General features: G+C 34.4%; 1 protein-coding gene across 8 annotated transcripts in view; it reads right to left on the reverse strand.

Annotated features, from left to right (window-relative positions):
- The window catches only part of Spag16 (sperm associated antigen 16), a 948,741-nt gene that overhangs the window by 891,202 nt on the left and 32,335 nt on the right, over positions 1-25,204 (reverse strand). For 7 of the 8 annotated variants that reach the window (XM_005396922.2, XM_005396924.2, XM_005396923.2 and 4 more), the window contains exons 4-5: positions 21,436-21,554; positions 7,085-7,222 (exon numbers count right to left, since the gene is read on the reverse strand). In XM_005396922.2, coding sequence (XP_005396979.1) covers positions 7,085-7,222; positions 21,436-21,554 — 257 coding nt within the window. The remainder of the gene's footprint in view (positions 1-7,084; positions 7,223-21,435; positions 21,555-25,204) is intronic. The other variant, XM_013520779.1, reaches the window with a different exon arrangement.

Consider the following 25,204-nt stretch of genomic DNA (forward strand, 5'->3'; position numbering starts at 1 on the left):
TCCCCATCCTAAGTCTTTGGCTTTTCCATATATTACCTAACTAACTGTCCTATCAGCAAGTTCTGACTATCACAAAATAAACCCCCATTCTGCCATATCTTACTCTTGCCCCTAAAAAATATACTCTGAAAATTCTCAATACTAATCCTTCAACTCAACTAAAAATACTACCATAAAATCAGATCTCACATCAAATTTTTCTTCTCATCTACCACTATTCCCCTCTTCAAACCACCCCATTTGTGCCTAACAGTCCATATCCAATTACCTCCCATTCTCCCCACCCAATTTCACCTACCTCATTTCCGAACAACCACGAAGAATAAACTATCACAGTGTGCATAGAGAACAGACAAAGGAGAGAAGTGTAACTACAAGGACTGTCAGGTAGAAGTGCTGTAAGATTCAATCTGCAGACGCTGTTATAACCAGAAGAAATTCTTTCAGCACAACATAGGCAATGAGTCCAAATCAGCTAAAGTAAATAACAGAAAGATCACGTAACAGCACTAGACATACAACACTGAAAAAATTATTCATGAGGAAGTACTATCCTAACAAAAATCTGTACATAAGCCATAAATTTTCCTGATTTTTCTAGTCTCTAACCTGCAGTAGCCCCCCACAGAAAAGCAGGAAGGGGAAAAAGAGAGGAAGATGTATAATTATATATGTATATGAAAATGGTGAAGCAAAGTAATACAAGATTTTAGAATATCCCCTCAACTCTCCCCAGGCAGAGAAAGAGGTCAAAGGGGGAGAAAAAAAAACAAATACAGATAGCAAAAATCTATGAAAAGTTCATAGAAGAGATGAACAGATGAATTCCAAGAGGAAATGAATCAAAAGTTCATAGCCGTTTCACTCTATATGGCCACAATGAATTTTGTGGAAATAGGTAAAAAACTGGATGAGCTAACCAAATAGATTCAACAAAAATATGTAATCCTTGAAAAGATGTCAGACAGAAATTCCTAAAATGAAAAAATTGTATAGAATTTATACATTGTAGAAATGACCAATGTGAAGACAGACTGTGTGATACTGAGGACAAAACAGTGATTATGATAAAGAGCTCAAAAAGCAAAAAAGAAATAAGAGAACAAGAGAAGACTGTCCAGCATGTACTAGGTGACAAAAAGACCAATCTAAAGCTAACAGAGTTAGAAAACAACTAGAAGACAGCACAGCTGGATTCATTAATATGGTTACAAAAACCATGGCAGAAATTTTCCCACATATAAGTAAAGAGTTTAAAGTGTAAGTGAGCAATGCTTATAGAACACCAAACAATTATGATAAGAGAAGTGACCAAGCCATATCCTAGTTAAATTACCAGATATCCAAAACAAAAAAATGCCCAGAATTTTAAAGCAGGTAGAAAAAAAAATCACATGTAAAGGTAAACCTATTAAAACCACAGCAGACTTCTCAACACAAACCCTAAGGACAAGAAAAGCTTGTAATGAGGTAGTTAAAGCCCTAAGAGCAAGTAACTTCCAACCCATCTTAACTTAACCAGCAAAGCTATCCTTCAAATTAGATGGAGAAATAAAGGATTTCCATGAAGAAAACCAACTCAGAAGATATATGAATGCTTAACAAGGTCTAGGGAAATACTTAAGAATATTCTTGACAGAAACAACAAATTGGAAAAAGTAAAAACACAGAGGAAACTAGTAAGGTGAATGGATAAACAGCAACACAAAACATCAAGAAAAACAAAGACTACACCAAGGGATAAAGAAGGCAATGATAGTAAATAACCAACACATCTCAGTAATACTGCTAACAGTCTTAACTCTCCAATTAAAAGATATGGACTAGCAGATGGGATAAAAAAAAAAAACAGAATCTACCAATCTGTTGCATTCAAGAAACTTACCTAATCCAAAAAGATATTCATAGACTAAAAATTGAAGGATGTAGAACAACATTTCATTCACAAAGACCCCCAAATACAAGCAGAGATAGCAATTCTAATATCAGACATGGTAAACGTCAAGATAAAACTGACTAGAATAGAAAAGGAAGGTCAGTCATACCAGTTAAGGGAAAAATCCAACAAAAAGTGGTAACATTCACATATAAGTACCACATACTGGAGGTACCTATCTTCATAAAACAAAAACTGCTAAATTAAAAGATCAATTAAACAGTAACACAATCATAGTAGGAGATTTTAATGCCCTACTTTCTGAAGGAGATAGATCAACTAAACAAAAAAAAAAAACAGTGAAGAAATTACATAGCTGAACCACATCCTTGAACATACTGGCTTACTGGATATGTACAGAGTATCCCACCCCTCTACAACAAAGTATACACTTGTTTCAGCAGCACATGGGATTTTTTCCAAAATAGATCAAATACTAGTCCACAAAGCCTACTTAAGTAAATATAAAAGAATAGAACTTACTCCTTGCATGCATACTACCAGACTACTGTGTAATGAAACTGCAGAATAGGCAAAGAAAATTAACATTATATTCCTAAACTACCAGTGGATCACAGAAGTAATCAAAGAAAAAACTTAAAACTTTCTGAAAGCAAGTGAAAATAATGGTACAACTCATCAAAACCTCTGAGACAATATAAAAGCAGTTCTAAGAGGAAAATTCATCAAAATATACAATACATGTTCACATTAGGAAAACAGAGCAAGCTCAAACAGACAACCCTATGAAAAATCTTAAAATACTTGAGAAACAACAACAAACTATCCTCAAGCTGAAATTAAGGAGGGAAAGTATAAAGATGAGAGTGGAAATCAGCAAAATTGAGACTGCAAAAACAGCAAAAAAAAAAAAAAAATTCAATGAATTGAAGAGCATCATAACCTTCTAGCTAGACTTACCAAAGGAAAGTGAGAAAAGACTCACATCAGTGTAATTAGAAACAAAAACAGTGAAATTACCACAGATACTGTAGAAATCCAGAAGATAGTAACTACTTTGAAAAAATATATTCCAAAAAATTATCAAATTTTGAAGAAGCTGAGAGGTTCCTAGATACATATGAACTACCAAAACTAACTGAAGAAGAGATAAATATGCTTAAATAACCCAATAATTTACAATGAAATTGACAGAGTAAGAAAGAAAGAATCTACCAACCTAAAAAAGCTCAAGACCTGATGAATTCACTGCTGAATTCTACAAAACCTTTAAGGGAGTTATGCAACCATTACTCTTCAAGGTCTTCAAAAAAATGGAAAGGAATGTAGTGTGCAAAAACTCATTTATAGAAGCCAATATCAGCCTGATTCCAAAACCAGAATAAGAGCTGACTTAAAAAAAAACCCTTAGACCAATCTCCTTAATGAACATAGAGGCAAAAATCCTTAACAAGATATTAACAAACAGAATGTAGCATATTGTCAAAAAGATCATCCATCATGATTGAGCAGGTCTCATTTCAAAGATGCAAGGATGATTCAACAAAAGTAAATAAAGAAATGTAATACATCACATAAATATAAGCAGCATTAAAAGCCATATGAACATCAACAGATCCAGAAAAGGTTTTTTGCAAAATTCACCAATCTCCATGTTAAAAACCTGAAAGTAAACAGGTACAGAAAGACCATACCTAAATACGATAAAAGATATATATGACAAACCAATAGTCACCTTCATAATAAATGGGGGAAAACCATGATTCCACTATCACCTCTTCTATTTAACATACTACTTAAAACATTAGCCAGAGCAATTAGGCAAGAAAGAAAAATAAAACATACATATAGGAAAGGAAGAACTCAAATTATCAAAATTTGCAGGTGACAAGATACTCTACAGAGAAGACCCAAAAAACTCCATCAAAAAACTCTTAGAATTAATAATGAATTTCAGCAATGGAGCAGGATACCAGATCACACAAAAATTATTAGCATTTTTGTCCCCCAACAATATATTGGATGAGAAGAAAATTATGAAAATAATACCATTTACAGTATCTAAGAAAAACAAAATACCTAGGCATTAACCTAACCAAGGAAGAGTAAGACTTCTAAAAGAAAACTACAATACTCTGAAAAAGGAGATTACAAAAGACATTAGAAAATGGAAAAATGTCCCCTGCCCCTGCACAGGGAAAATCAATATTGTTAAAATTACCATATTCTCAAAAAGTTTGAAACTCAAAAGTTTTCCAAAAGGGGAAAAATGTTTTGCCAGCAACCCCTCAGACAGAGTAACATCTAGAAAACACAAAAAAATTCAACCAGTTTAAATTAAAGATCCAGTCAAGAAATGTGCAAGACAAATGAACAGACACTTTAGGGAAAAACATACAAATGGTCAACAAATATATAAAAAAGTTCTCAACATCTCCGGCCATTAGAGAAATTTAAATTAAAATAACACTATGATTCCATCATTGGGAAATCAAACAATAACAAATGTTGGAAGAGATGTGGTGAAAAAGGAACCCTTCTTCACTATTGCTGGGAATATAAACTAGTACAACCATTATGGAACTCAAGATGGCCATTTTTTTCAATGAAATTCCATATGTCCCAGTGATCCCTCTGCTAGGTATCATCCCCTAAGAGTTTAAAACATCATACTACAGCAATACATGCATACCAATGTTTAAAACCTAAATCCTAGAAGCAGCCTATATACTCATCAACAGATGATTGGATAAAGGAAATGTGGCATCTATATATGATGGAATGCTACATTGCTATAAAGAATGACAGATTTGATACACTTGTAGGAAAATGGATGCACCTGGAAAATATAATGTTGAATGAAATAAACCAGACACACATTTTTAAATGATTATGGTATTTCTCATCTAAGTGAGTCTAAGTACAAATAAAAAGAACAATGAAGGGTAGATAGAGAAACAGGTGTATCTCTTGCAATAGAGAAGGAGTTCAAGAGAAAAAGTGAGGGGGGAGTAGGAGGGGAAGGAAAAATCAATAGAATAAGGATATGCCATGTATAGGCACCTAATAATCTCAATTAAGGTAAACATTATATAAACTTGCCATAAACTAAGCTAAGATTCATAATAACAGTAATGAAAAATAAGATACAGGAATTAGAGAAAGAGAGAAGTGGAAAGGGATTTTTAAAAAAAGGAATAAGCTATATTATGTGCATGTTAACAGTGGCTAAGATGATTGTAAACTGCATGAACTACAAACATGCACTAATAAAATAAAAAATTTTTTAAATAAAAAGAAATTTAGAAAAGAAATAGAAACAAGAATAGAGAACAATCACTCTAATAACATATGCATGTGTATCATTTACACACCTGTGTAAAATGTAAATTTCTAAGCAGTATTATATACAGCTTGCAAAAACATTCTTATAAACACACATGAGTAAATAAATGACCATAGAAATATTCTTTTATTGACTGACATGTTTTAAAAGTAGAAGCTTTTAGCCGGGTGTGGTGGTATATGCCTATAATGCCATCACTCTGGAAGGCTGAGGCAGAAGGATCAAAAGTTTGAGCCCAATCTGACCAACTCAGTAACTTAGCCATACCCTGTATTATATAGGGTAAAGGAAACTAAGTGGGTTTGATACTCAGCACCATAAATGAATAAACAAATAGAGTGGTACCTTGGTTCAAAACATGCTTTTGTTTGAACAATTCGGTTCCCAAACTGAAGCATTTGGCAAAAGTTTTGTTTTTGTTAGCAAACTCTGTATTGGGTGATGAACAGGACCGCGGCCATCTTTTCCACACAAACATGAATGTGGCCATCTCTTCCAGAGTCATGGAATGAATTAAGTTCATGAACCGAGGCAGCACTGTAAACAGTGTGAAACTTTTCTTTGTGGTCTGGAGGACCAACCTCAGGCCCTCTCACACGTTAGGGAAGCACAGAGCCACATCCCCAGCCCACATGCTTATGCTTAATGTTTCCTCCACTTTACAGTGCAAAGTCACGTTTCATTATACTAAATATTTTTCACATATCTTAAAAATATTATATTCCTATATGATAGCTTTCTTAATCTAATCTTGTGTTAATATAGTTCTTAAAGAAAGCCCTTCTATGAATGTTTATTTTAAAATGAATAAATAAAGCATTAACTATCTTTCACAACAAAGAATTTGTTTTTCCATATTATCTTGTTTCACATGAGTAGATTCTCCCCAAATCAGCACATTCACACATTTGTTTGCTAGAATAACACTGGTCATTGATCTAATATTGTTCACCAAAAAGTTCATGACTTCTACTAATTATAAAGAAGAAAAAGATATGGAGAGATTTGGCATATTACTGTTAAGTTTTTGCTCTGTGTACAAACGCATGCAGAAAATTATAAAACAAAGGTTTTACTTAAGGAATTTTTAATTTTTTTCAGGACAAAGTTGGTATTCATAAAATTATGTTTATCATATGTTACTGACAGAAAAAAGCAAATTACAAAATATGATATAAGCAGCTGTTATAATTTTTACCTAAAAATATATATATGCATTGAGAAAAATCTAATTGTAATACTGGTTGGCCCTGAGTAGTGAGAATATGGATAGTCTATATTTTCTGCTTGATATTTTAGAGTAGTTTTTGATTCACAGAAAAATTACTCAAATGGTCCTGAGATGTCCCACATGAATCCTACCCCCACACAGGCAAAGCCTTTGCCATTATCAACACCTCCCACCAAAGTGGTCCATTTGTTACAACCGATGAACCTGTGCATAGCATCACCCGAACTTAGTAGATCACATTATTCCTTCTGGGGAACTTACAAATACTGATATTCTTCTCTAACACTGGCTCTTTTTGCCTTGCTTTCTATAACTGCATTATTATTTCTGAAATTAGTCTAACAGGAGAAAATTTCAAAAATCATGAAAAGATTCAACCATCTTCTACAAAATGACTTGTATTTTACTCTGTTCGTGGCTGAGTCAACAAACTGTGACAGTTTAGTCATCTGTTCAATTAATTTGCTAGAGACATTTCAGATTCTTTACAACTAGGACTTAAAACATAATTCTGCTCTCCCGAATTAAATTTCTTATACAGTTTCATTCAACTCTTCACTTTTACTTAGTCTAAAATGAAAAGAAAAGCAATCATTTAAGAATAACATACTCTGCTGCATGTTTGAAGTGCTTCAAGTCTTTCTTCAAATTTTTGTTGTCACTCTCTAAAAGCATAATCTGAGTGTAGACATCAGGAACACTCTGAGCAGGTCTAAGTTCAGTTACTCCCTTCTGTACCAATTCATACCTATAATAAAAATAAAACAAAAGTCTTTATGTCGTTTCTTCCTACTAAACTGACAATATAGAATTTAAAAAGATATGTCTCAGAGAATTTGATAGTAATTAGTTCTCATATTACATTTATAAATGAAACAGTAATATTTATCATAATTGTTAAAATTTTAATGAATACCATCACAGTGGGTGAAAATATAACTGGACACCTCCTGTGCTCTAAAGACTGGTCTAGACACTAATGAAGTTGACAAATTTTTCAGGTCCCTACCTCAGAGTTTCCAATCTGGTACGGATGATGGTAAGTGCTATAAAGTAAAATAAATCAGGATAAGAGGGAGAGAGACACTAAGAAGGAGAGACTGGCAGGGACATTGGTGCTATTTTATATAAAGCACCCTTGACTGACAGGCACAGTCAAAAAGGTTTGAGTAGAGATATGAAGGACATGAGACACAGTGCCAAGTGATCTATGGGAGAGGTATATCCAGGGCTGACAGGAAGTAATGCAAAGCCTCTAGCAAAAGGTAGCATTTGGCAACTATGAGAAAGAGCAAAAACTACAGCTGGAGTATGTGGAGCTGCAGCCATGTACATCAACAAGGGAGAGAGGGAAAAGAAGGCGGGAAGATGGCCGGGAGCCAGAGTGAGCAAAGAGATTGTCTTCTGAATCGGGTTCAGGCCAAAGATAGGTTTGGAGATGACTGACACAAAACAGATTTATGAAGAAAAAGACTCCTGTCGGGCATGGTGTCGCACGCCTGTAATCCCAGCACTCAGGAGGCTGAGGCAGAAGGATTGTTGTGAGTTTGAGACCAGCCTGGGCTACAAAGTGAGCTCAAGGCCAGCTTGAACTGCATAGCAAGACCCTGTCTCAAAAAGACCAAAAAAAAAAAGGGAAAAGAAATGAAACAGACTCCATAGGAGCAAGCATAGAATCAGAGACGCTAGTTAGCCACAGTTCAGGACAGAAGAACAGTAGATTGAACAGTGGGTCACGGCAGAGGCTGTAAGAAGCGGGTAATTTCTGGACATGCTGTAAAGCAGGAGCTCAAAGGATTCTGTGATGAATCAGCTGTCAGGCATTAGCAAAAGAGAGAAGTCAAGGATGACTTCAAGGTTTTTGGCTCAGAGACAGACAGGCATTTACAGAGTGGGAACAAGAAGTACAGAGGACCTGGTGGTTAGAGAAATCAAGGACTTGTGTCTGTTCACATTAAATCTCACTGAAGTGAATGCTGGATACATGTCAAGAGTTCAGTGAAAAAGGCAAAGAGGCAATCTGTATTTGAGCATCCTCAGAACAGAAATGGTATTTAAAGTCATGGCCCTGCAAGAGAGCAACTAGGCAGTGAATGTAACAAGAAAAATAAAGATTACTTGGACTAATCCATAACACACTGTATTGTTTCAAGATTTAAAGAGGGGAAAAGGAGACAATGCCAAAAGCAACTAAGAGAGGCCAGTGAGGTAGTGGAAAATGAGAGATCTGCAACCCAGGGGTCAGGTGAAGGAAGGGATCCCAGAAGAAAGAAACGAGTAACAGTGACAGCACTGCCAGCACTTCATGTCTCTTTTGCTAATGCCTGACAGCTGATTCATCACAGAATCCTTTGAGCTCCTCCTTTACAGCATGTAAAGGATGAGTGTGTACTGAGAAGCAATCACCAAAAGGGAAAAGAAATGAAACAGACTCCATAGGAGCAAGCATAGAATGGCCAGGCGACAGCCACTGAAAAGAATGTTTCAGCCTGGTAATGTGAGTGAAAGCCAAACTAGAGCAGGAATGCAAGAGTAGGAAATGACACAGTGGCAAACAACTTTTCTCAAAGAAATATGCAGAGACCAGGAAAGAGGATGTAGGATCCAAGGTGCTTCTTTCTTTTCATTTTTTTTAACATGTAAGATACTACGTACATCTGTACGTCTATAAGGATGATCCCAGCAGAGAAAGAAAGAACTAATAAGCAGAAAGGAAAGCAAAGTCCTGAAGTAGGTGAGAGGAGCTGGATCCAGTTAGCAGGAAGAGAGCTGGCCACAGACCATGGTCCGGCTGATGCAACACTTGTGACAGGAAAGAGAGAAAAAGGCCCATGTCAGGGGGGCAGCAGGTGGTAAAGAAGAAGATAAAAGGTATGGAATTGCTATTCTCTCTGTAAAATAAAAGGGAGTACCAGAGAATCATTGACAAATTGCAAATAATTATAATTTTATATAGTGATCCATAATGCTACATAAAAACCTCAGCACAGAAAAACATCTCACACAATAAAGTTATTAACAAAGCAATCCCCACAGAGTGTGTTAGGTGAGAAAAATATTATACTTAAACATGTCTGAATTATTTTCATATTTTAAACCATTACACATATCATATATTAATGAAGTAATGTTTTCTATTATATACTTCATCTAATATAAAAAACCATCAAGAGAACTCCTGTAGAATAACCTGAAGGCCAAAATAATTGAGTGAATATATTATACTATTTGACACAAATTATAAAACAGCAAATAAATAACGAGCTGACGAAGTTCAGTATTTTATCTGCACCTGGAATGTAATTTATACTCATCTTAGAACAGAGCACATAAGGATTGACTGAAGTTTTAGACTGTAAAATTTTTCTGACATAAAATTGGTTTTCAGAAACATTCTTTATTTAATGCAAAAATAAAAATTCACTTTCACTGACAAAATTATAAGGACAAAAGTGATTTAATAGTCTTTATCTAAATTAAATTCTATGTAAATAAAATAAACTGTCATGAAGGAAATACAAATCAAAACATAACATATATTACATTGTATCCTATCTTAGTCTTCAAAAGTCATGTCATGCAAAATTTGTTATCCATAAAAAATAAAAAAAGATTTTAAAGTTACTGTAAGTAACTGAGGAGCTTAATGCACAAATTCCATAAATACGTTTCTCAGAAAATCCTGCATTTCCTATGTAAGATATTTTCCTTTGGTTTTAGATGTATATATTATGATTTTTCACTTTTATTAGTGCATGTTTGCAGCATACAGTAATTATATTCACTGTAGGGGATTTGCACGTAACACATTTAATTCCCTTCTTTTCCCCCCTCACTCCACCTCACTTTTACTTTTACTGCATCAGATTCATTTATTTGTTTTATTAGCCCTTATAAAGTTAATTATCGCATATACAGATTGAAAACTGACTAATAAGTCAAAGGACATACAAAATATATAATGCAATTTTACTAAGTCAAGGTATACTTTTAGACACCTTTTTGCTCTTTTTTCCTATTATCTATCTTTCATTTCTTACTTCACATGTAAAGTTTTTTATATAAGAGAAACCATGTGATATTTAAGCTTATGTGTCTGTGTTACTTTACTTAACATTATGCTCTCAAGGTGTATTCATTTTCCTATAAATGACTTGTGTATCCTTTTATGACAGAGTAGTACTCCCCTAAGTATAAATACCACTTTCTTATCCATTCATCTGTTGATGAAAGTATAAGCTGTTTCAAGGTTTAGTTATCACAAATTGTGCTGCTATAAACATGGATATGTATACATCACCGTGCTGTGACATCTTTAACTCTTTTGGGAAGATACCTAGAAGGGGAATAGCTGCATCAAATGGAACTTCTAGTTTTAATTGTTTTAATGAATCTCCATACTGATTTCCATAGCGGTTGTATCAGTTTATAGTCCCACCAACAATGGTGAAGAATTTTTTTCTCCCCATAGTCTCACCAGCATTTGTCACTGGTTGATTTCTTGAAGATAGCAATTCTTCCTGGAGTGAGATGGAATCTAAGTGTTGTTTTAATTTGCATTTCTCAAGTGGGCAGCAATGATGAACATTTTTCCATGGCTATTTGTATTTCTTCATCTGAGAAGTGTCTGTTTATTTCAGATGCCCATTTTAATTTGGTCTATAAATTTGAGGGATCTAATTTTTAAGTTCTTTATGTATTCTAGATACTAGTCCTTTGTCTGAGGAGTAGCAGGCAAATATTTTTTCTATTCTGTAGGTTGTCTTTTCACTTTGTTAGTGGTTTCCTATGCTATGCAGAAGGTTTTTAGTTTGTTGTTTCCTGGTATTATTTCTTATGCAACCAAGGTTTTGTTCAGAAAATTTGTGTTTACACCAATGTCTTAAAGAGTTTTACCTATTTTGGCTTCCAGCAGATTAAGTATTTCTGGTCTAATGTTTAAATCTTTGATCCATTTTGATTTTAGTTTAGAACATGGTGAGAGATATGGGTCTAGGTTCAACCTTCAGCCTGTGAATAGCCAGTTTTCCCAACATGTTTATGAAAGAGGCTATCATTACTCCCACAAAGATGTTTGGCTGAGTGTGCCTGGAGTTGTTTCTGCATCTTCTATTCTGTTCCACTGATCCATGAGTCTATTTTTATGCCAAAACCATGCTATTTTTATCACTGTTACTTTCCCTTGTTGACCAGAATTGCTTTGGCTATTCTGGATTTCTTCTGATTCCCTATGAACTTTATGGTTGTTTTCTGCAGTTCTGTAAGGAACATTATTGGTATTTTCATTAGAAGCAGTGGGGAATGAATGGCTATGGAAAATGCAGTAAATCATACTTGCCACATGTTGTAAAACCTAAGTTTATTATCCTGTATAAAGAATGTACCCCAGAAATTTACCCCTGTATCTGCCTTACATCTGTCATGATGTCATGATGCATTAAATCTCTGTAAGTGTCTTGGAAATATGGCCATTTTGACTATATTGGTTTGGCCTATTCAGGAACAGGGGATATCTGTCCATTTTCCAATATCCTCTTCAGTCTCCTTTGGAAGAGTACAACAATTTTTATTGCAGAGATCTTTAACTTCCTTGGTTAGGTTAATTCTTACATATTTCCTTTTTCTTGATGCTATTGTGAAGAGTACTGTTTCCCTAATTTACCTCTCATTGAGTTTGCTATTGGTGTACAGTAACGCTATTGATTTTTTAGTATTAACTTTGTATCCTGTTATACTGCCAAATTTGAATATTTGTTCTAGGAGTCTTTGGGTAGTTTTTGGGCTCTTGTGTATAGAGCATCATGTCATCAGCAAATAATGACACTTTTTTTCCTTTCATATCCATATCCCTTTTATTTCTTTCTCTTGTCTTACTTCTATAGCTAACGTTTCAAAAACAATATTAAACAGAACTGGTAATAGTGGACATCCCTATCTTGTTTCTGATTTTAGAGGGAAAGCTTTCAGTTTCTCTTCCTTTCCTATGATATTGACAGTTGGATTGTCACTGGTAGCTTTTATCAGGTTGAGATAAGGACCATCAATTGCTATTTTCTTCTGTGTTTTTATCATGAATGGATGTTGGATTTTCGTCAAATGTTTTTTCGGCATCCATTGAGATATGGTTCCGATACGGTTTTTGTCCTTGATTCTGTTTATGCGGCTTATTATATTTATGGTTTGCATATGCTGAACCATTCTTGCATCCCTGGAATAAGCACTAGTCAGCGTGATGTGTGACCATGATGTGTGATCTTTTTAATGATTTGCTGTATTCTATTTGCCAGTGTGTTATGGAAGATTTTTGCATCTGTGTTCATTAAAGAGACTTTCCTGCAGTTCTCTTTTTTGTTGGGTCCTTTTCTGGTTTTGGAATCAGGGTAATGCTTGCTTTCAGGAATGACCTTGGGAGTACTGTTTCCCTTTCAACTTCATTAAGAAGTTTGAGGAATACTAGCATTAGATCTTCTCTAAAGTTCATGTGGAATTCATCAATGAAGCAGTGAATCTATCAGAATGTAAGCTTCTCTTAGTTGATAGTTGTTTTTATTATTTCTTCAATTACACTGACTGATATCAGTTTATTCAGGATTTCTATATCTTTTTGATTCATATATAACAGGGAATTTACTCATTCCCTCACAATTTTCCATTTTATTAGAGTACCGGTTCTCAAAGTAGTTACCAATAATCTGGATTTCAGCCAAATCTGTTGCAGTTTCACCATTTTCATTTCTAATTGCATGGATTTGGGTCTTTTCTTTCCTTATAGTTAAGGGCTTGCCTATTTTGCTTAGTCTTTCTAAGAATCAACTATCTGATTCGTTGAGTCTTTGCAAGTTTTAGTCAATTTCATTCATTTCTGCATTATCTTTATAATTTCCTGCCTCATATTAACTTTGGGTTTGAATTGTTCTTGTATTTCTAGGACCTGAGCTGCATCATTTGCTTATTTATTTGAGCTTGTTCTGTTTTTCTGATGTGGGCATTCACTTCTCTGAACTTCTCTCTTTTAATGCATTCCACAGTTTCCGGTATGTTGTACTGCATTATCATTTGATTATAGAAATATGGTTTATTAAATATAGAATTAAATATGGTTTTTGTATGCTGCATATCATTGGTTTTTATTTTATTTTGTTTGTTTTTTGTTTTGTTTTGTTTTGGTACTGGAAATTGAATTCGGGACCTTGCACTTGCCAGCCAGCTCAGCTCTGCCGCTGAGCTATATCCCTGGCCCAGGGCTTTCTTTCTTGATCCATTCTGCCAATGTGTTTCTCTTTATTGAGGAATTGAGACTACTCACATTGAGTTATTACTAATTTTTTAATTTCGTCTGTGACCCACTGGTTATTCAAGAGATTACTGTTTAATTTCCATGTGTTTGTATAGTTTATGCAATTTCTTTTACCATTATTTCTAGTTTAATTGCACTATTATCTGATAATATGCATAAGATAATTTCAATTCTTTTGCATTTATTTAAGCATGCTTTATTGGCTAATATATATTCTATTTCGGAGAAAGTCCCACGTCCTGCTAAGAAGAATGTGTATTCTGTTGTTGCTGGATGGCACACTCTGTAGGTATCTATTAAGTCCATTTGTTCAAAAGTTTGGCTCAACTCTGATTTCTTTTGTGATTTGTTTAGTTGATCTATTTGTGACAGTGGGGTACTGAGGTCCCCCATTACTTGTTTGTCTGATTTTTCCTGTCAACCAGTGTTTGTTTTATGAAGTTGGGTGCACCAATACTTGGTGTGTATATGTTTATAACTGTTAACTCTTCTTTTTGAATTGTTCCCTTAATTAATATGTAGTCACCTTGTCTCTTCAGAACAGTCTTAGCTTGAAATCCATTGTGTCTAAAATTAGGATAGTAACTCCTGCTTTTATTCTGAGTTGTTATTGCTTGGACTATTATTTTCCCACCCTTTGATTTTCAATCTGAGTATCTTTTTAATTAAATATGATTTCTGTACGTTGCATATTGTTGGTTTTTGCTTTGTTTTGTTGGGGGGGGTTGGTACTGGAAATCGAAGTCAGGACCTTGCACTTGCTGGGCATGTGCTCTGCTGCTGAGCTATATCCCTGGCCCAGGGCTTTCTTTTTTGATCCATTCTGCCAACATGTTTCTTTTTATGGAGAAATTGAGACCATTCAAAGTTACTACTGAGAGGTACTGACTTATTCCTGCATTATTTTCCTGTGGTTGATTTCCTCATCTTCCCCTTTTTGCTTAGCTGCTTGTCCCACCAGGTATATTCATTTTTTCTGACTTATTGATATGGTTACTTTCATTGTCTCTTTCTAGGATATCTTTGAGAACTTTTTGTAATGCTTCTTTTTTAGTTCATGAATTTCTTGAGGTGCTATTTGTTATGGAAATATTTTATTTCTCCATCAATTTTAAAGGAAAGTCTTACAGGATATATAAGTCAGAGCTGAAAATTTTATCTTTTAGGGTTTGGAACACTCACTTCCTAGCCCTTCTGACCATTAAGGTTTGTGCAGGAAAAGTCTGTTGTGATTCTAATGGATTTGCTTTGTTTTTAAAAAACACCCTGCCCTTTATATTTCTCCTTCATCTATAGAACAAGACTAAAAAGTGCTTAGATGAGAAAAAAGATTATCATAACTAAATTACTAATAAGTTTACATTAATCTTTAATGCTTCCATCAGGCTCATAAACTATTTAGTATTATATAGAAATAGAGACTAGTTGACATTTCCATGGGAAAGCATGAAGAGCTTTTACACCATTTTTTTATATGCATGAATTGAAGACCCACAGCCACAAATGATGCAAAATATGATATATTGCCACAAGAGATATAAAGGGTGTCAGAGGGGTAGGACTAGTTTTTCATCATAATGTTATTTGAGTCACAGGGTATAAAACAGGAGAAAGTCATCTAGATAATAAGAAGCCATCAGCTGGGTGTGGCAATGCATGCTTGTAATCCCAGCACTCAGGCATCTGAGGAAGAAGGATCACTGTGAGTCTGAGGCCAGCCCAGATTACATAGTGAATTCAAGGCCAGCCTGAACCAAACAGAGAAACTCTTGTCTAAACAATAAAAAATAATTTAAAAAAAAAAAAGAAAAAATTTCTCCCCATGTCTTCAGAGACTTAGGAAAACATATTAACAGACAAAATTCCTTTAGTTACATTAAAAATAAGGATACTGGAATCCTTAGCTCCACCATGATTTATGTGATAGAGTAGAATCTTCCATAGGAAAAATACAATAGAGTTGAAAAGTTTACCACTGGTTCCATGAGCCAATACAGACAACAGAAAAAATTTTCAATACTAAACTGAGATATTTCTGAAGTTCTTTTAATCTCCAGTCCAGCTGGAAGGCATCTTTATCCATTTACTTTCAGGATTCCCTTGCATAACCTCCCAATATAACACTGTGGTTAGGGGATTAGTCTTCAAGATGAATCTGGCCTGAGCTGACTACACCACTTTCTGGCAGTAACTTGCTGGCACACACTGAGGCAGGTTTCGTAACCTCTCAAACCCTATTTCCTCATCCATAAAATGAAGTTATGTTATTATCTATCCCCTACATATAGCTGTTGGGAGAACTAAGTGAAAAAATATGTGAGAACAGACTGTACCAAAAAAAAAAAAGATATAACATGAATTCCTGAGTGATAAGCCCAAAGCTTAAAATATTTTTAAATCTTTCACATTCAAAGAACACTATAATATTTTTGTTTAAACAGTTTAATTTAAATACTCACCTACAGGGTGTGCTTTCTTGACATTACAGTACATAAATCTAAGTAGATATATTTAAGTTCTTGAATTTAGGATATTGTCATATAGTAAGAACTATGTCATTCCTGTTTTATTTAATACTGATTGGGAAAAAACAAAATTTACAGGATATATAACCACATATAACCAGAAGTCAATTCCTCATCAACTGAAGAAAAAGAATAGGTTGAAGTGATAGAGGAATGAGTAGTCATACAGTATTCATAAAAAGCTATGTATATATAATGGCACACATATTTTCCTATACATACTGAACTACATGATAGCTTTTTCAAGGATAATTTTAATTCTAGCATCTGCCTTTAAAAGATAATCTCCCTCCTAAAGAAGTTGTAATTGTACTGACTACATTTAAGTTATCATGTATTATGTCAAAATTTATTGATTAAAAGCTATATTTTTATCTTTCTTTGTAAATTAATGGAATATACCCCTATGCTATAATTTGTCCTATAATTAAGAACAAATTAAATTAATAAGTATTATAAATAAATGCACTATTGCCTTAGAATTTTTATTATTGCCCTACTTTCAGTAAAATGGTAAGAACAGAGACCAAACTGGAGAGAACCAAAGACTGCAATGGAAGTAAAAAGGAAAGAAACTTTTAAAATTCTATTTTTAAGCTACTACTTGGGAAGAGAAAACTTAGAGAAGAAGGAAGGTCATAAGAAAATGGCAAGAAGAACAAGAGTATTTGTTTAAAATGAGTGAATAGTGAACTTACTAATAGCCAGGGAGCAGTACAATATAGGGAGCACATGTGCTCAAATTAGTGTACTTCAGATGCTAAATGTAGGATACTTCAATAACAGCAGCATATTTTCTCCATTCTAGTCCCTTCTTAATACTGTTCCTGGGGAAATTACTATTGTCCATACAGCACTTCTAAAATAGATAGAAACATAACATTGGCTAAACCCCCAATACAAACTTTTTACTGGGGGCTGGGGATTTAGCTCAGCGGCAAAGTGCCTGCCTGGCAAGCGCAAGGTCGTGAGTTCGGTTCCTGGTGCCGGAGGAAAAAAAAAAAAAAAAAAACTTTTTACTGGCTCACAACCAATTTCTACTACTTTCACCTATAAATGACACATATAAAGACATATTTCACCTGTATGCCTTTTACCAGGTGTGATCCAAAACACAATGAATACTGCCACCAACTGTCCTTCAAAATGACCGTGAAGTTAAATGTTTTGAATTGATGCAAGACACAGAAGCAGCCATTACAGCATAACTGGAGTCATTCATGAAAGAGGACTTCCAAAACTGCTTCAGAAAGTAGCAAGTATGATGGGCAAGTGTGATGGAAGCAAGGGGGAGTATTTTGAGGGAGTTTAATGACAATGTATCTTGTACTGAATGAATTTTTAAAAATTTAAGCATTCACTATATATCTCAATCACACCTCATACATTATAAAAAGTGTTGTCTGACAACTTTTTTTACAAAGGGCTGAAAAATAAATATTTGAGAAGTTGTGAAAAATGTTTTGCAAGCCGTACTGGTTTCTTGGCATGAAAACAGTCTTAGATTACTTTAAAAGAAAGGTCACGGCTGTATTCCCATACGACTTCATTTACAAAAGCGGGAGGCAGATTTAGCCTAAAGGTCTCAGTTTTCTGACCCTTGATTTGAAGGATTTATTGTATTTACTGTTTGAGGACTGAAAAATCACAACTGAAATTTTACTGGTCAGTAGTTTGCTTGCTCACTTTTTGTTTTAAAACAAACTTCCAATTGAAAAACACTGTTTGGTTATCTTTATAGAACATGTAGTGAATGTATAGCAACATATTCAAAGTGGGATGCATGTGTGTGCACGTGCCAGTATATGTACTAAGAATGATAAAAGTGATACATCCAACATTCCTATAAACCTACTACATATAATGGGTAAGGATCCCTGATCAAGATAAAAATGTCTCAGATAAAGTCTTTATCCAATACAATGTGATCTGCTTACAAAAATAATATAAATAGGGGTACTACAGTCATAATAATCCCATGCTATAAAGCGATATATTACATAATTTTTACTTTATAACTGTAGTATTATGCTAAATTATATATCTACTAGGGGTATTTTTTATTGAAATACTACCATAATTTCCTGAAATACCATGTCATTGATTCATGTTATAGTACTCAATTTAAAAGGATAATGTGACAGTAATTATCTGATTCTTAAGAATACGTAGTAACACCTCAGTTTATGAATGCTTCTGTTTGTGAACAATTCAGTTCATGAACATAAGCACTGGGCAAAATTTTGCTTTTGTTGGCAAACTCCACATTAAGTGACAAACACAACCACAGACATCCTCCTGCCCGAATATAAATGTGGCATCTTCCCCAGAATTGTGGAACAATTAAGTTCATGAACTGAGGTACCACTGTACTTGGATGGAGATTTTTCTAAAAAAAATCATTTCATACCTTAGACTGACCTAAATGTGCATATTACATGTTCTAACACACACTTTATTTTTTGTTGTTTGTTTGTTTTTTAGTTTTTCCTCCGGTACTAGGAATCGAACTCATGACCTTGCGCTTGCCAGGCAGGCGTTTTGCCGCTGAGCTAAATCCCCAGCCCCCTAACACACATTCTTAAAAGACAAGATAATTAAATTATATTCATCTTTTACTTCATTAATAATATGCAAATTAATGAGTTGCCTATTTTTATAACAATTTATTTTCTAATACATTTATAATTTCCTAGGGATTATTTATAAAAATCATTTTAATTTATTTACACACTACCTGTATTTAAAGGACAGAATATTGTTTTCCTACCTCAAAATTTGCTCTTTCTTAGACTCTATTAACAATTGGTTCTCATGACAGTTAATCTCAATTGTAAAAACTTAATTGGTTTAAGAAACTATCTGCCCAGGAGCCTGCTGGGGCATAATTCTGGGTGGAGGTGTCTGAGTGAGTCATAGAGACATGTCCTTGATTATGACCTTGGTCTTTGACTCCTCCTTCTCTGGCTTTCTTCCATACAGTGCTTCCTGGCTGCCATGAACTAAGCATCTTTGCTCTGCCACACCCTTCCACTATAATGTTTCTGCTTCTGAGCTACCTACTGTGGACTCATTCCCGTGAAACCATAAGCTAAATTAAATTTCTCCACCTTTAAGTTGTGGGTGTTGGCTATTGTGTCCACACAGCAAGCAAGCTGACTATACAGCTATTAAATTTATTAACTTTGGATATGCAATCAAAACTAATGAAGCTGGTAATTCCTATGTTCATATTCTTAGTAAATAAGAACCAAAAAAGCAAAATATAAAAATTATATCACATTTGGATTACTGAAAATTAACAAATTACTCCTATATTCAAAATTAGGATTTAATCCAAAGCCTCCAAAAACACCTCTATGTCCTTATATGAATCACTCTTTGTATAACATGCAATGACTATCAAAGAATAAATTTATTTTATATCCAATCATTTAATGAAATTTTTCTTTAAAGAATGTTAGGAATCTAAAAACATGACCTTATTATTATGGAAAAGGAATAAAGACAGCATGCCTGCTGAGTTTCATAATCAATAAGTTATTAAAATATTCAATTACAACAAGAAAACCTTGTTTATGTGTAGTATTTGAAAACACAATTTTACTTCCAAATAAAGAATATTACAGAAAGTAAATCAATCAGTTGTATCAGTAGAGAAAGGCAAGCATTTTCAGTATAAATAACATAAACAAGGTAGTTCTATTAGTAAAACATTACAGGAAATTTTGTTAATAATTATATAAAAATATATAAAATAATTTATAAAGTAGCTTTTAACTATTATATAACTCCAGGAGTTATTTCTTTTTCTTAACTTTGCAAAAATCAGTGAAACTGGACTATTTGGGAAAGATATTTCATTAAAATGTCTTCCTAACTGATATTCTGGTTGTGCCTGAATTCATCTAAATGCCTCTGCTATGGTATCAGAGGTGGAGATGGAAATGCTTTCTATCTACTAGTGCGAACTGTGTCATTTCACAGTGTTTTTTAAGCCTTTCAAATTTTAATAAGGTATAATTTTCATACAGTAACTTGTGCAAGTCTTAAATGTAGACTTTTATAGTTTTTTACATATGAATATATAGACACATATCACCAAAACTAACATGTAGAACTGACATGTAGAATTTTTATCAGTCAAAAAGGTGTATTCCTCCTGCTCCATGTCATTTAATACACTCTCTTTAGGGGTTCCCAATGTTCTACTATGATATAGATTAATTTCTCATTTTTGAACCACTTATAATCACACAGCGTGTGATTTCTGTTTTCTGCTCAAGATGTTTTTGAGATTGATCCAATTATCATCTTTACCAATAGTTTTCCATTTTTTATTACTACTAATAGTATATGACTAGAGCATAAACTTTTGTCTTATATTTTCTTCTAGATTCTTTTGAAATAGATGTTTTATATTCAAATTTCCATCTATGATTTACCTAAAATTAACTTTTTACATATGGTATAAAGTTAGGCTTGAAGGTTTGTTTTTCCATATGTATCTCAAATTTCCAGCATCACTTACTGTGAAGTATAACGTATGCATCACTAATTGTCTTTTTAAATGTTTAATTATTGCATGGTTTCTCTTGTATGAGGGGAAGATGAAGTAAAAAGAATTAAGTTGTGTTATATACATACATCAACTCCTTATGATAAATGTAATCTTTATGTATAGGAACTACATATTAATAAAAATTTTTTTAAAAACAAAGAACCATCCTAACTGTATCAGGCCAACCTAGGTAATCCAGGATAATCTTTCTATCTCCAGAGAAGATCTAATCTGATCACATCTGAAAAGTTCTCTTTGGCATGTAAGAAACAGCAGGTTCCAGAGATTAGGATATACACATATTTGGCAGCGAGAGATGGAGCATTATCTAACCTAAACACCAATGAAAACTCAAGAAAAGGTCCCACAATTGAAGAATCTTAGTTTGGAGATTACAAAAAAGATATTTCACTGCACAACTACTGAACTATTAGTAAAGCAAATCCAGCAATATATTAAAGACAACAACACTAAGGAGGGTTTTTTTCCCAGAATTCATAGTCTTTAAGGCAGTTAGAACAGTGTGCATTGAATGATGTTAGTACTGCTAGAAAACATTTATCCATGTAATTGTTTACCATTCAGACTGAAAGCAACCAAGAGTTCTGGTCATTCCCATTTTGATCAGGAAATTGCAGAGAAAGTCTTCTATTACTTCAGGTACTGCATGCCTTGAAGGAAGAACTGTTTCCTGCTCCTGAAATTTAAGTGTAAACATCAAGGCTTTCATGAATGGTACAGAGAGGCATTTTCATTATGTTTTTAACAATTTATCTCAATTATTATGTGCAAAAATGATTTTTATTACTCGGTATAAAGCATCTATTAAGACAAAAATGTCTCTGCCCTCCTATGTAAGAGCCAAGTGGACGGCAACAGAATATGGATAACTAAAGAAAAAACACATACAATGGCAGATAATGCTACCAAGTGCCTAGACGGGAAAAAAGTAGATGCCTGCAGACAGGGGGAGCCAGGCCTAGAGCCCTATGTGTATACAGGTGACTGTTGTATGCACAGTGGAAAAGGAAGATTTTATTGAGAAAGTGAGTTTTGGGCCATAATCCTGAAAATACAATCCCAAATGCTGAAACCTTAAAAAAGCAAAATTCCTAATTTAATATCCCAAAGAATCAAAATCCCAGAAATAAATTCTAAATAAATAATTTAAAAAATTCGTCACATTATCAACACTGATATCAGAAGGGAAAATTAAATGGAGAAAAAAAAAAAATAATTTAAAAAATTCTTTAAAAGACATTTATTGACAATTTTACAAAGAAGGTTTGAGAAACATATAAAATCTTGCCAAAACATTTCAAAGCCCACTATAAACAAAATAGGCAATAACAGCATACATATTTTTATAAACACTTGGATATGTGAAGTATATTCATAGAGGTAAAAGAGTTATTAGCAGACAAATAGTATTCATAAAGAAATAGGTCAAAAACATACGTATGAACACATATCACTATGGTTGGTCATCATGTACACTCCGCTCTGTAGTAACAGTCATCTGAAAGTCCATGACGGAAAACCCTCTGCCAACATTAATCAAATACCAGATGAGTTACCACCATACATAAGGTCACCCGAAGAGTTGAGCTCTCAGGAAACTATCTTCCACAAATACACATGTATTAGAAGGATATTTATTAATTTATTGAAGACATTTTGACATTTTCATGCACATAAACAATACTTACATACAAAGTCAACAATGATATAAGGTATTTTGTGGGATGAATTTGCAAAAAAATGCATAAAGATCCATGAAATTCTTTATTCAATTTATACCTCTAGTATTGGAAATTATGTGAAAAGGAAACATAGGTTAATAAGTTGTGAAAATAATATGAACAATTTAAAATAGTAAAATTAAAACTTAAGAAAATTCAACATATGGGGACTGGGGATATAGCTCAGTGGCACAAGTGCCTGCCTGGCAAGCACAAGGTCCTGAGTCTGATTCCAACATATGAAAAAGTCTATTACAAATGCTGTATTATGGGAAATTGGGCATATGTCATCTACACAAGCTAGCCAAATCTCACAATCACTAACTACATTTCGAAGTCTTGCATCATGATAAATCATAAATCTAATTCTTTCAAGGCATGGCTCTCCTTGAAAAATAGACTCACATTCATTTTTTATGTGGCACTGTTTTTTGTTAATTTTTCATGATTTGCTGTACACTGAGATCAACATTCCCTGTTTCCTTATTTTCTGTGCTGTGCTTCTATGTTGTGGACTGTATGAGTTAAGCTTGATTATGTCAACATCATTGGCTTGAGAGCTGCCCAGGGGACTGACTCTGCACACTTCTGGGCATGTCTGAGTAGTCTTGGAGGTGTGACCCTGGCCATTACACCTTGTTCCTGACTCTACCTTCTCAGGCACTGCTCCCTCTTCTTCTTGACAGCAGCCATGAACTAAGCAGCTTTGCCTCAGCCAGGCCCTTCAACCATGATGCTCTTGGAGCCTACAAATCATATACTGAATTCCCTAAAACTGTGAGCCGAATTAAGCCTGCTCTCCTTTAAGCTGTGGGTGTCAGGTTATGTCCCAGCAATGGGAAGGCTGACTAACACAAGGACATTGGGAATCCTTCGGTATGCATGCATATATAGACTGTATATTTGATGACATAACAGCAGCACCATTACATTGCCTATTTATCCTGCTATGCACATCATTATTTTTAAGCCAGTCTGTAACTTCACTAACTTCTTCAGGCATTTGTAGCTTTAGTCATTGAAAGTTCCTGGAAATTCCTTTGTTGGAAGGATTGTTGCTGCAGACAAATAATGCATTTTTAAACTGAAGTTTTCCATTGCTGTATAGGGCAGTGAATCCATCCATTTGAATTTTCTGCCAAAGGCACTGGGCTAAATAGAAAAACAAACTTTACTGACATCACATTGAAATTCATTTTGAGAAACTCTGATTTCACCTAATCAGTCATCTAAGTCAGTCATTATGTTTTTGTGATTCAATTGAAATCCATTTTCTTACGAAAAGTTTACAAATGTCCATATAAACATTTACATAGTACTTCACTTTATCCGGGTATTAATACATAATGAAACATACAGGTTTTAAAATTTTAGGGTCCAGAAGGGACATAAATTATATATACTCAACTAAACACACACACACACACACACACACACACACACACACACACACAGAGAGAGAGAGAGAGAGGGGCATGGTAGTGGACATCTGTAATCCTGGCACTCTGGAAAGCTGAGGCAGGAGAATCCAAGTTCAAGCCCAGTCTAAGAAACCCAGTGACTTAAGAAGACCCTGTCTAAAAATTTAGACAAGTAACAAAACAAAAAAATAGGGCTGGGGATACAGCTTTGTATAAAGGCCTCCTGGAATCAATCCCCAGTATAACAAAAAAGAAAAGAAAGAAGAAAGAAATACACAAAAACAAAAAATAATGGGGACCATTTTGCAAGTGGTATGCATTAGCCAAAGTGAAGGATGCACTAGTTTTCCATGTAGTATGTCTATTTGTTGATAGTCAATATCCCTAAATAGGACAGTTCACCTTTTAATGTGCTTTGTAACATTGGAAGAGCTTCTGTATCATGAGTGTCAAATTCTTTTCATTCTCCAAAGAAGGGTATTTTTTTGACGGCAGACATCACTACTTGTAAAGGGAGGGGTGTAGTACACAGGTGAGTAATTTGGCAACCATCTGCACATAACTCAAAACACACTAATCCCTTCTCCACAGTTCAACTATCTATAACTTTCATACAGTCCTTTCTTTACAGTAGAATTGTAGACTTGAAGTTTTCAACATTCAAAACACAAATCTTTCAACAAGCATCATTTGTAATCATTATCAGCACTGGATAAAATATCAAGCACAACTGGAGAAGAGGAAGATGAGGAGGAAAAACAAGAGAAAAAAGGGAGGAAGAGGGAAAAGAGAAGGGGGAGCAGGAAAAGGAGGAGCAGCAAGAAAAGGCTGACAAGGAGAGAGAAGGAGGAGAAGGGGGAGGAGGAATGATTCATGTTACAGATACCTGAGGTAACAGTATTATTAGATACTCCGAGGACATTAGGGAGATTAGTTTGCCTTTCCATAGCATATGCAACACTAAAAAGGAAATGCACAGATGGTTCAGTTGTTTTAATTATTATTATTTTAAAGAATACAATAATGGACCACAGGCATGGAAAGCCTCCCCACGTCCAACTCTGGGCAAATAGATGATAAACAAGGGAATGGCACCTGCCAGGGTCATCTGGCACCTGCCAAGTCCACCTGCACGCATGGAAGAAAGAGTCCCTAAGCCAAATCTGGGGAGCAGTTCAGATTCT

This window comes from Chinchilla lanigera, unplaced genomic scaffold (genome assembly GCF_000276665.1).
Source record: "Chinchilla lanigera isolate Chin_1 unplaced genomic scaffold, ChiLan1.0 scaffold00056, whole genome shotgun sequence".
Taxonomy (NCBI): Eukaryota; Metazoa; Chordata; class Mammalia; order Rodentia; family Chinchillidae; genus Chinchilla; species Chinchilla lanigera.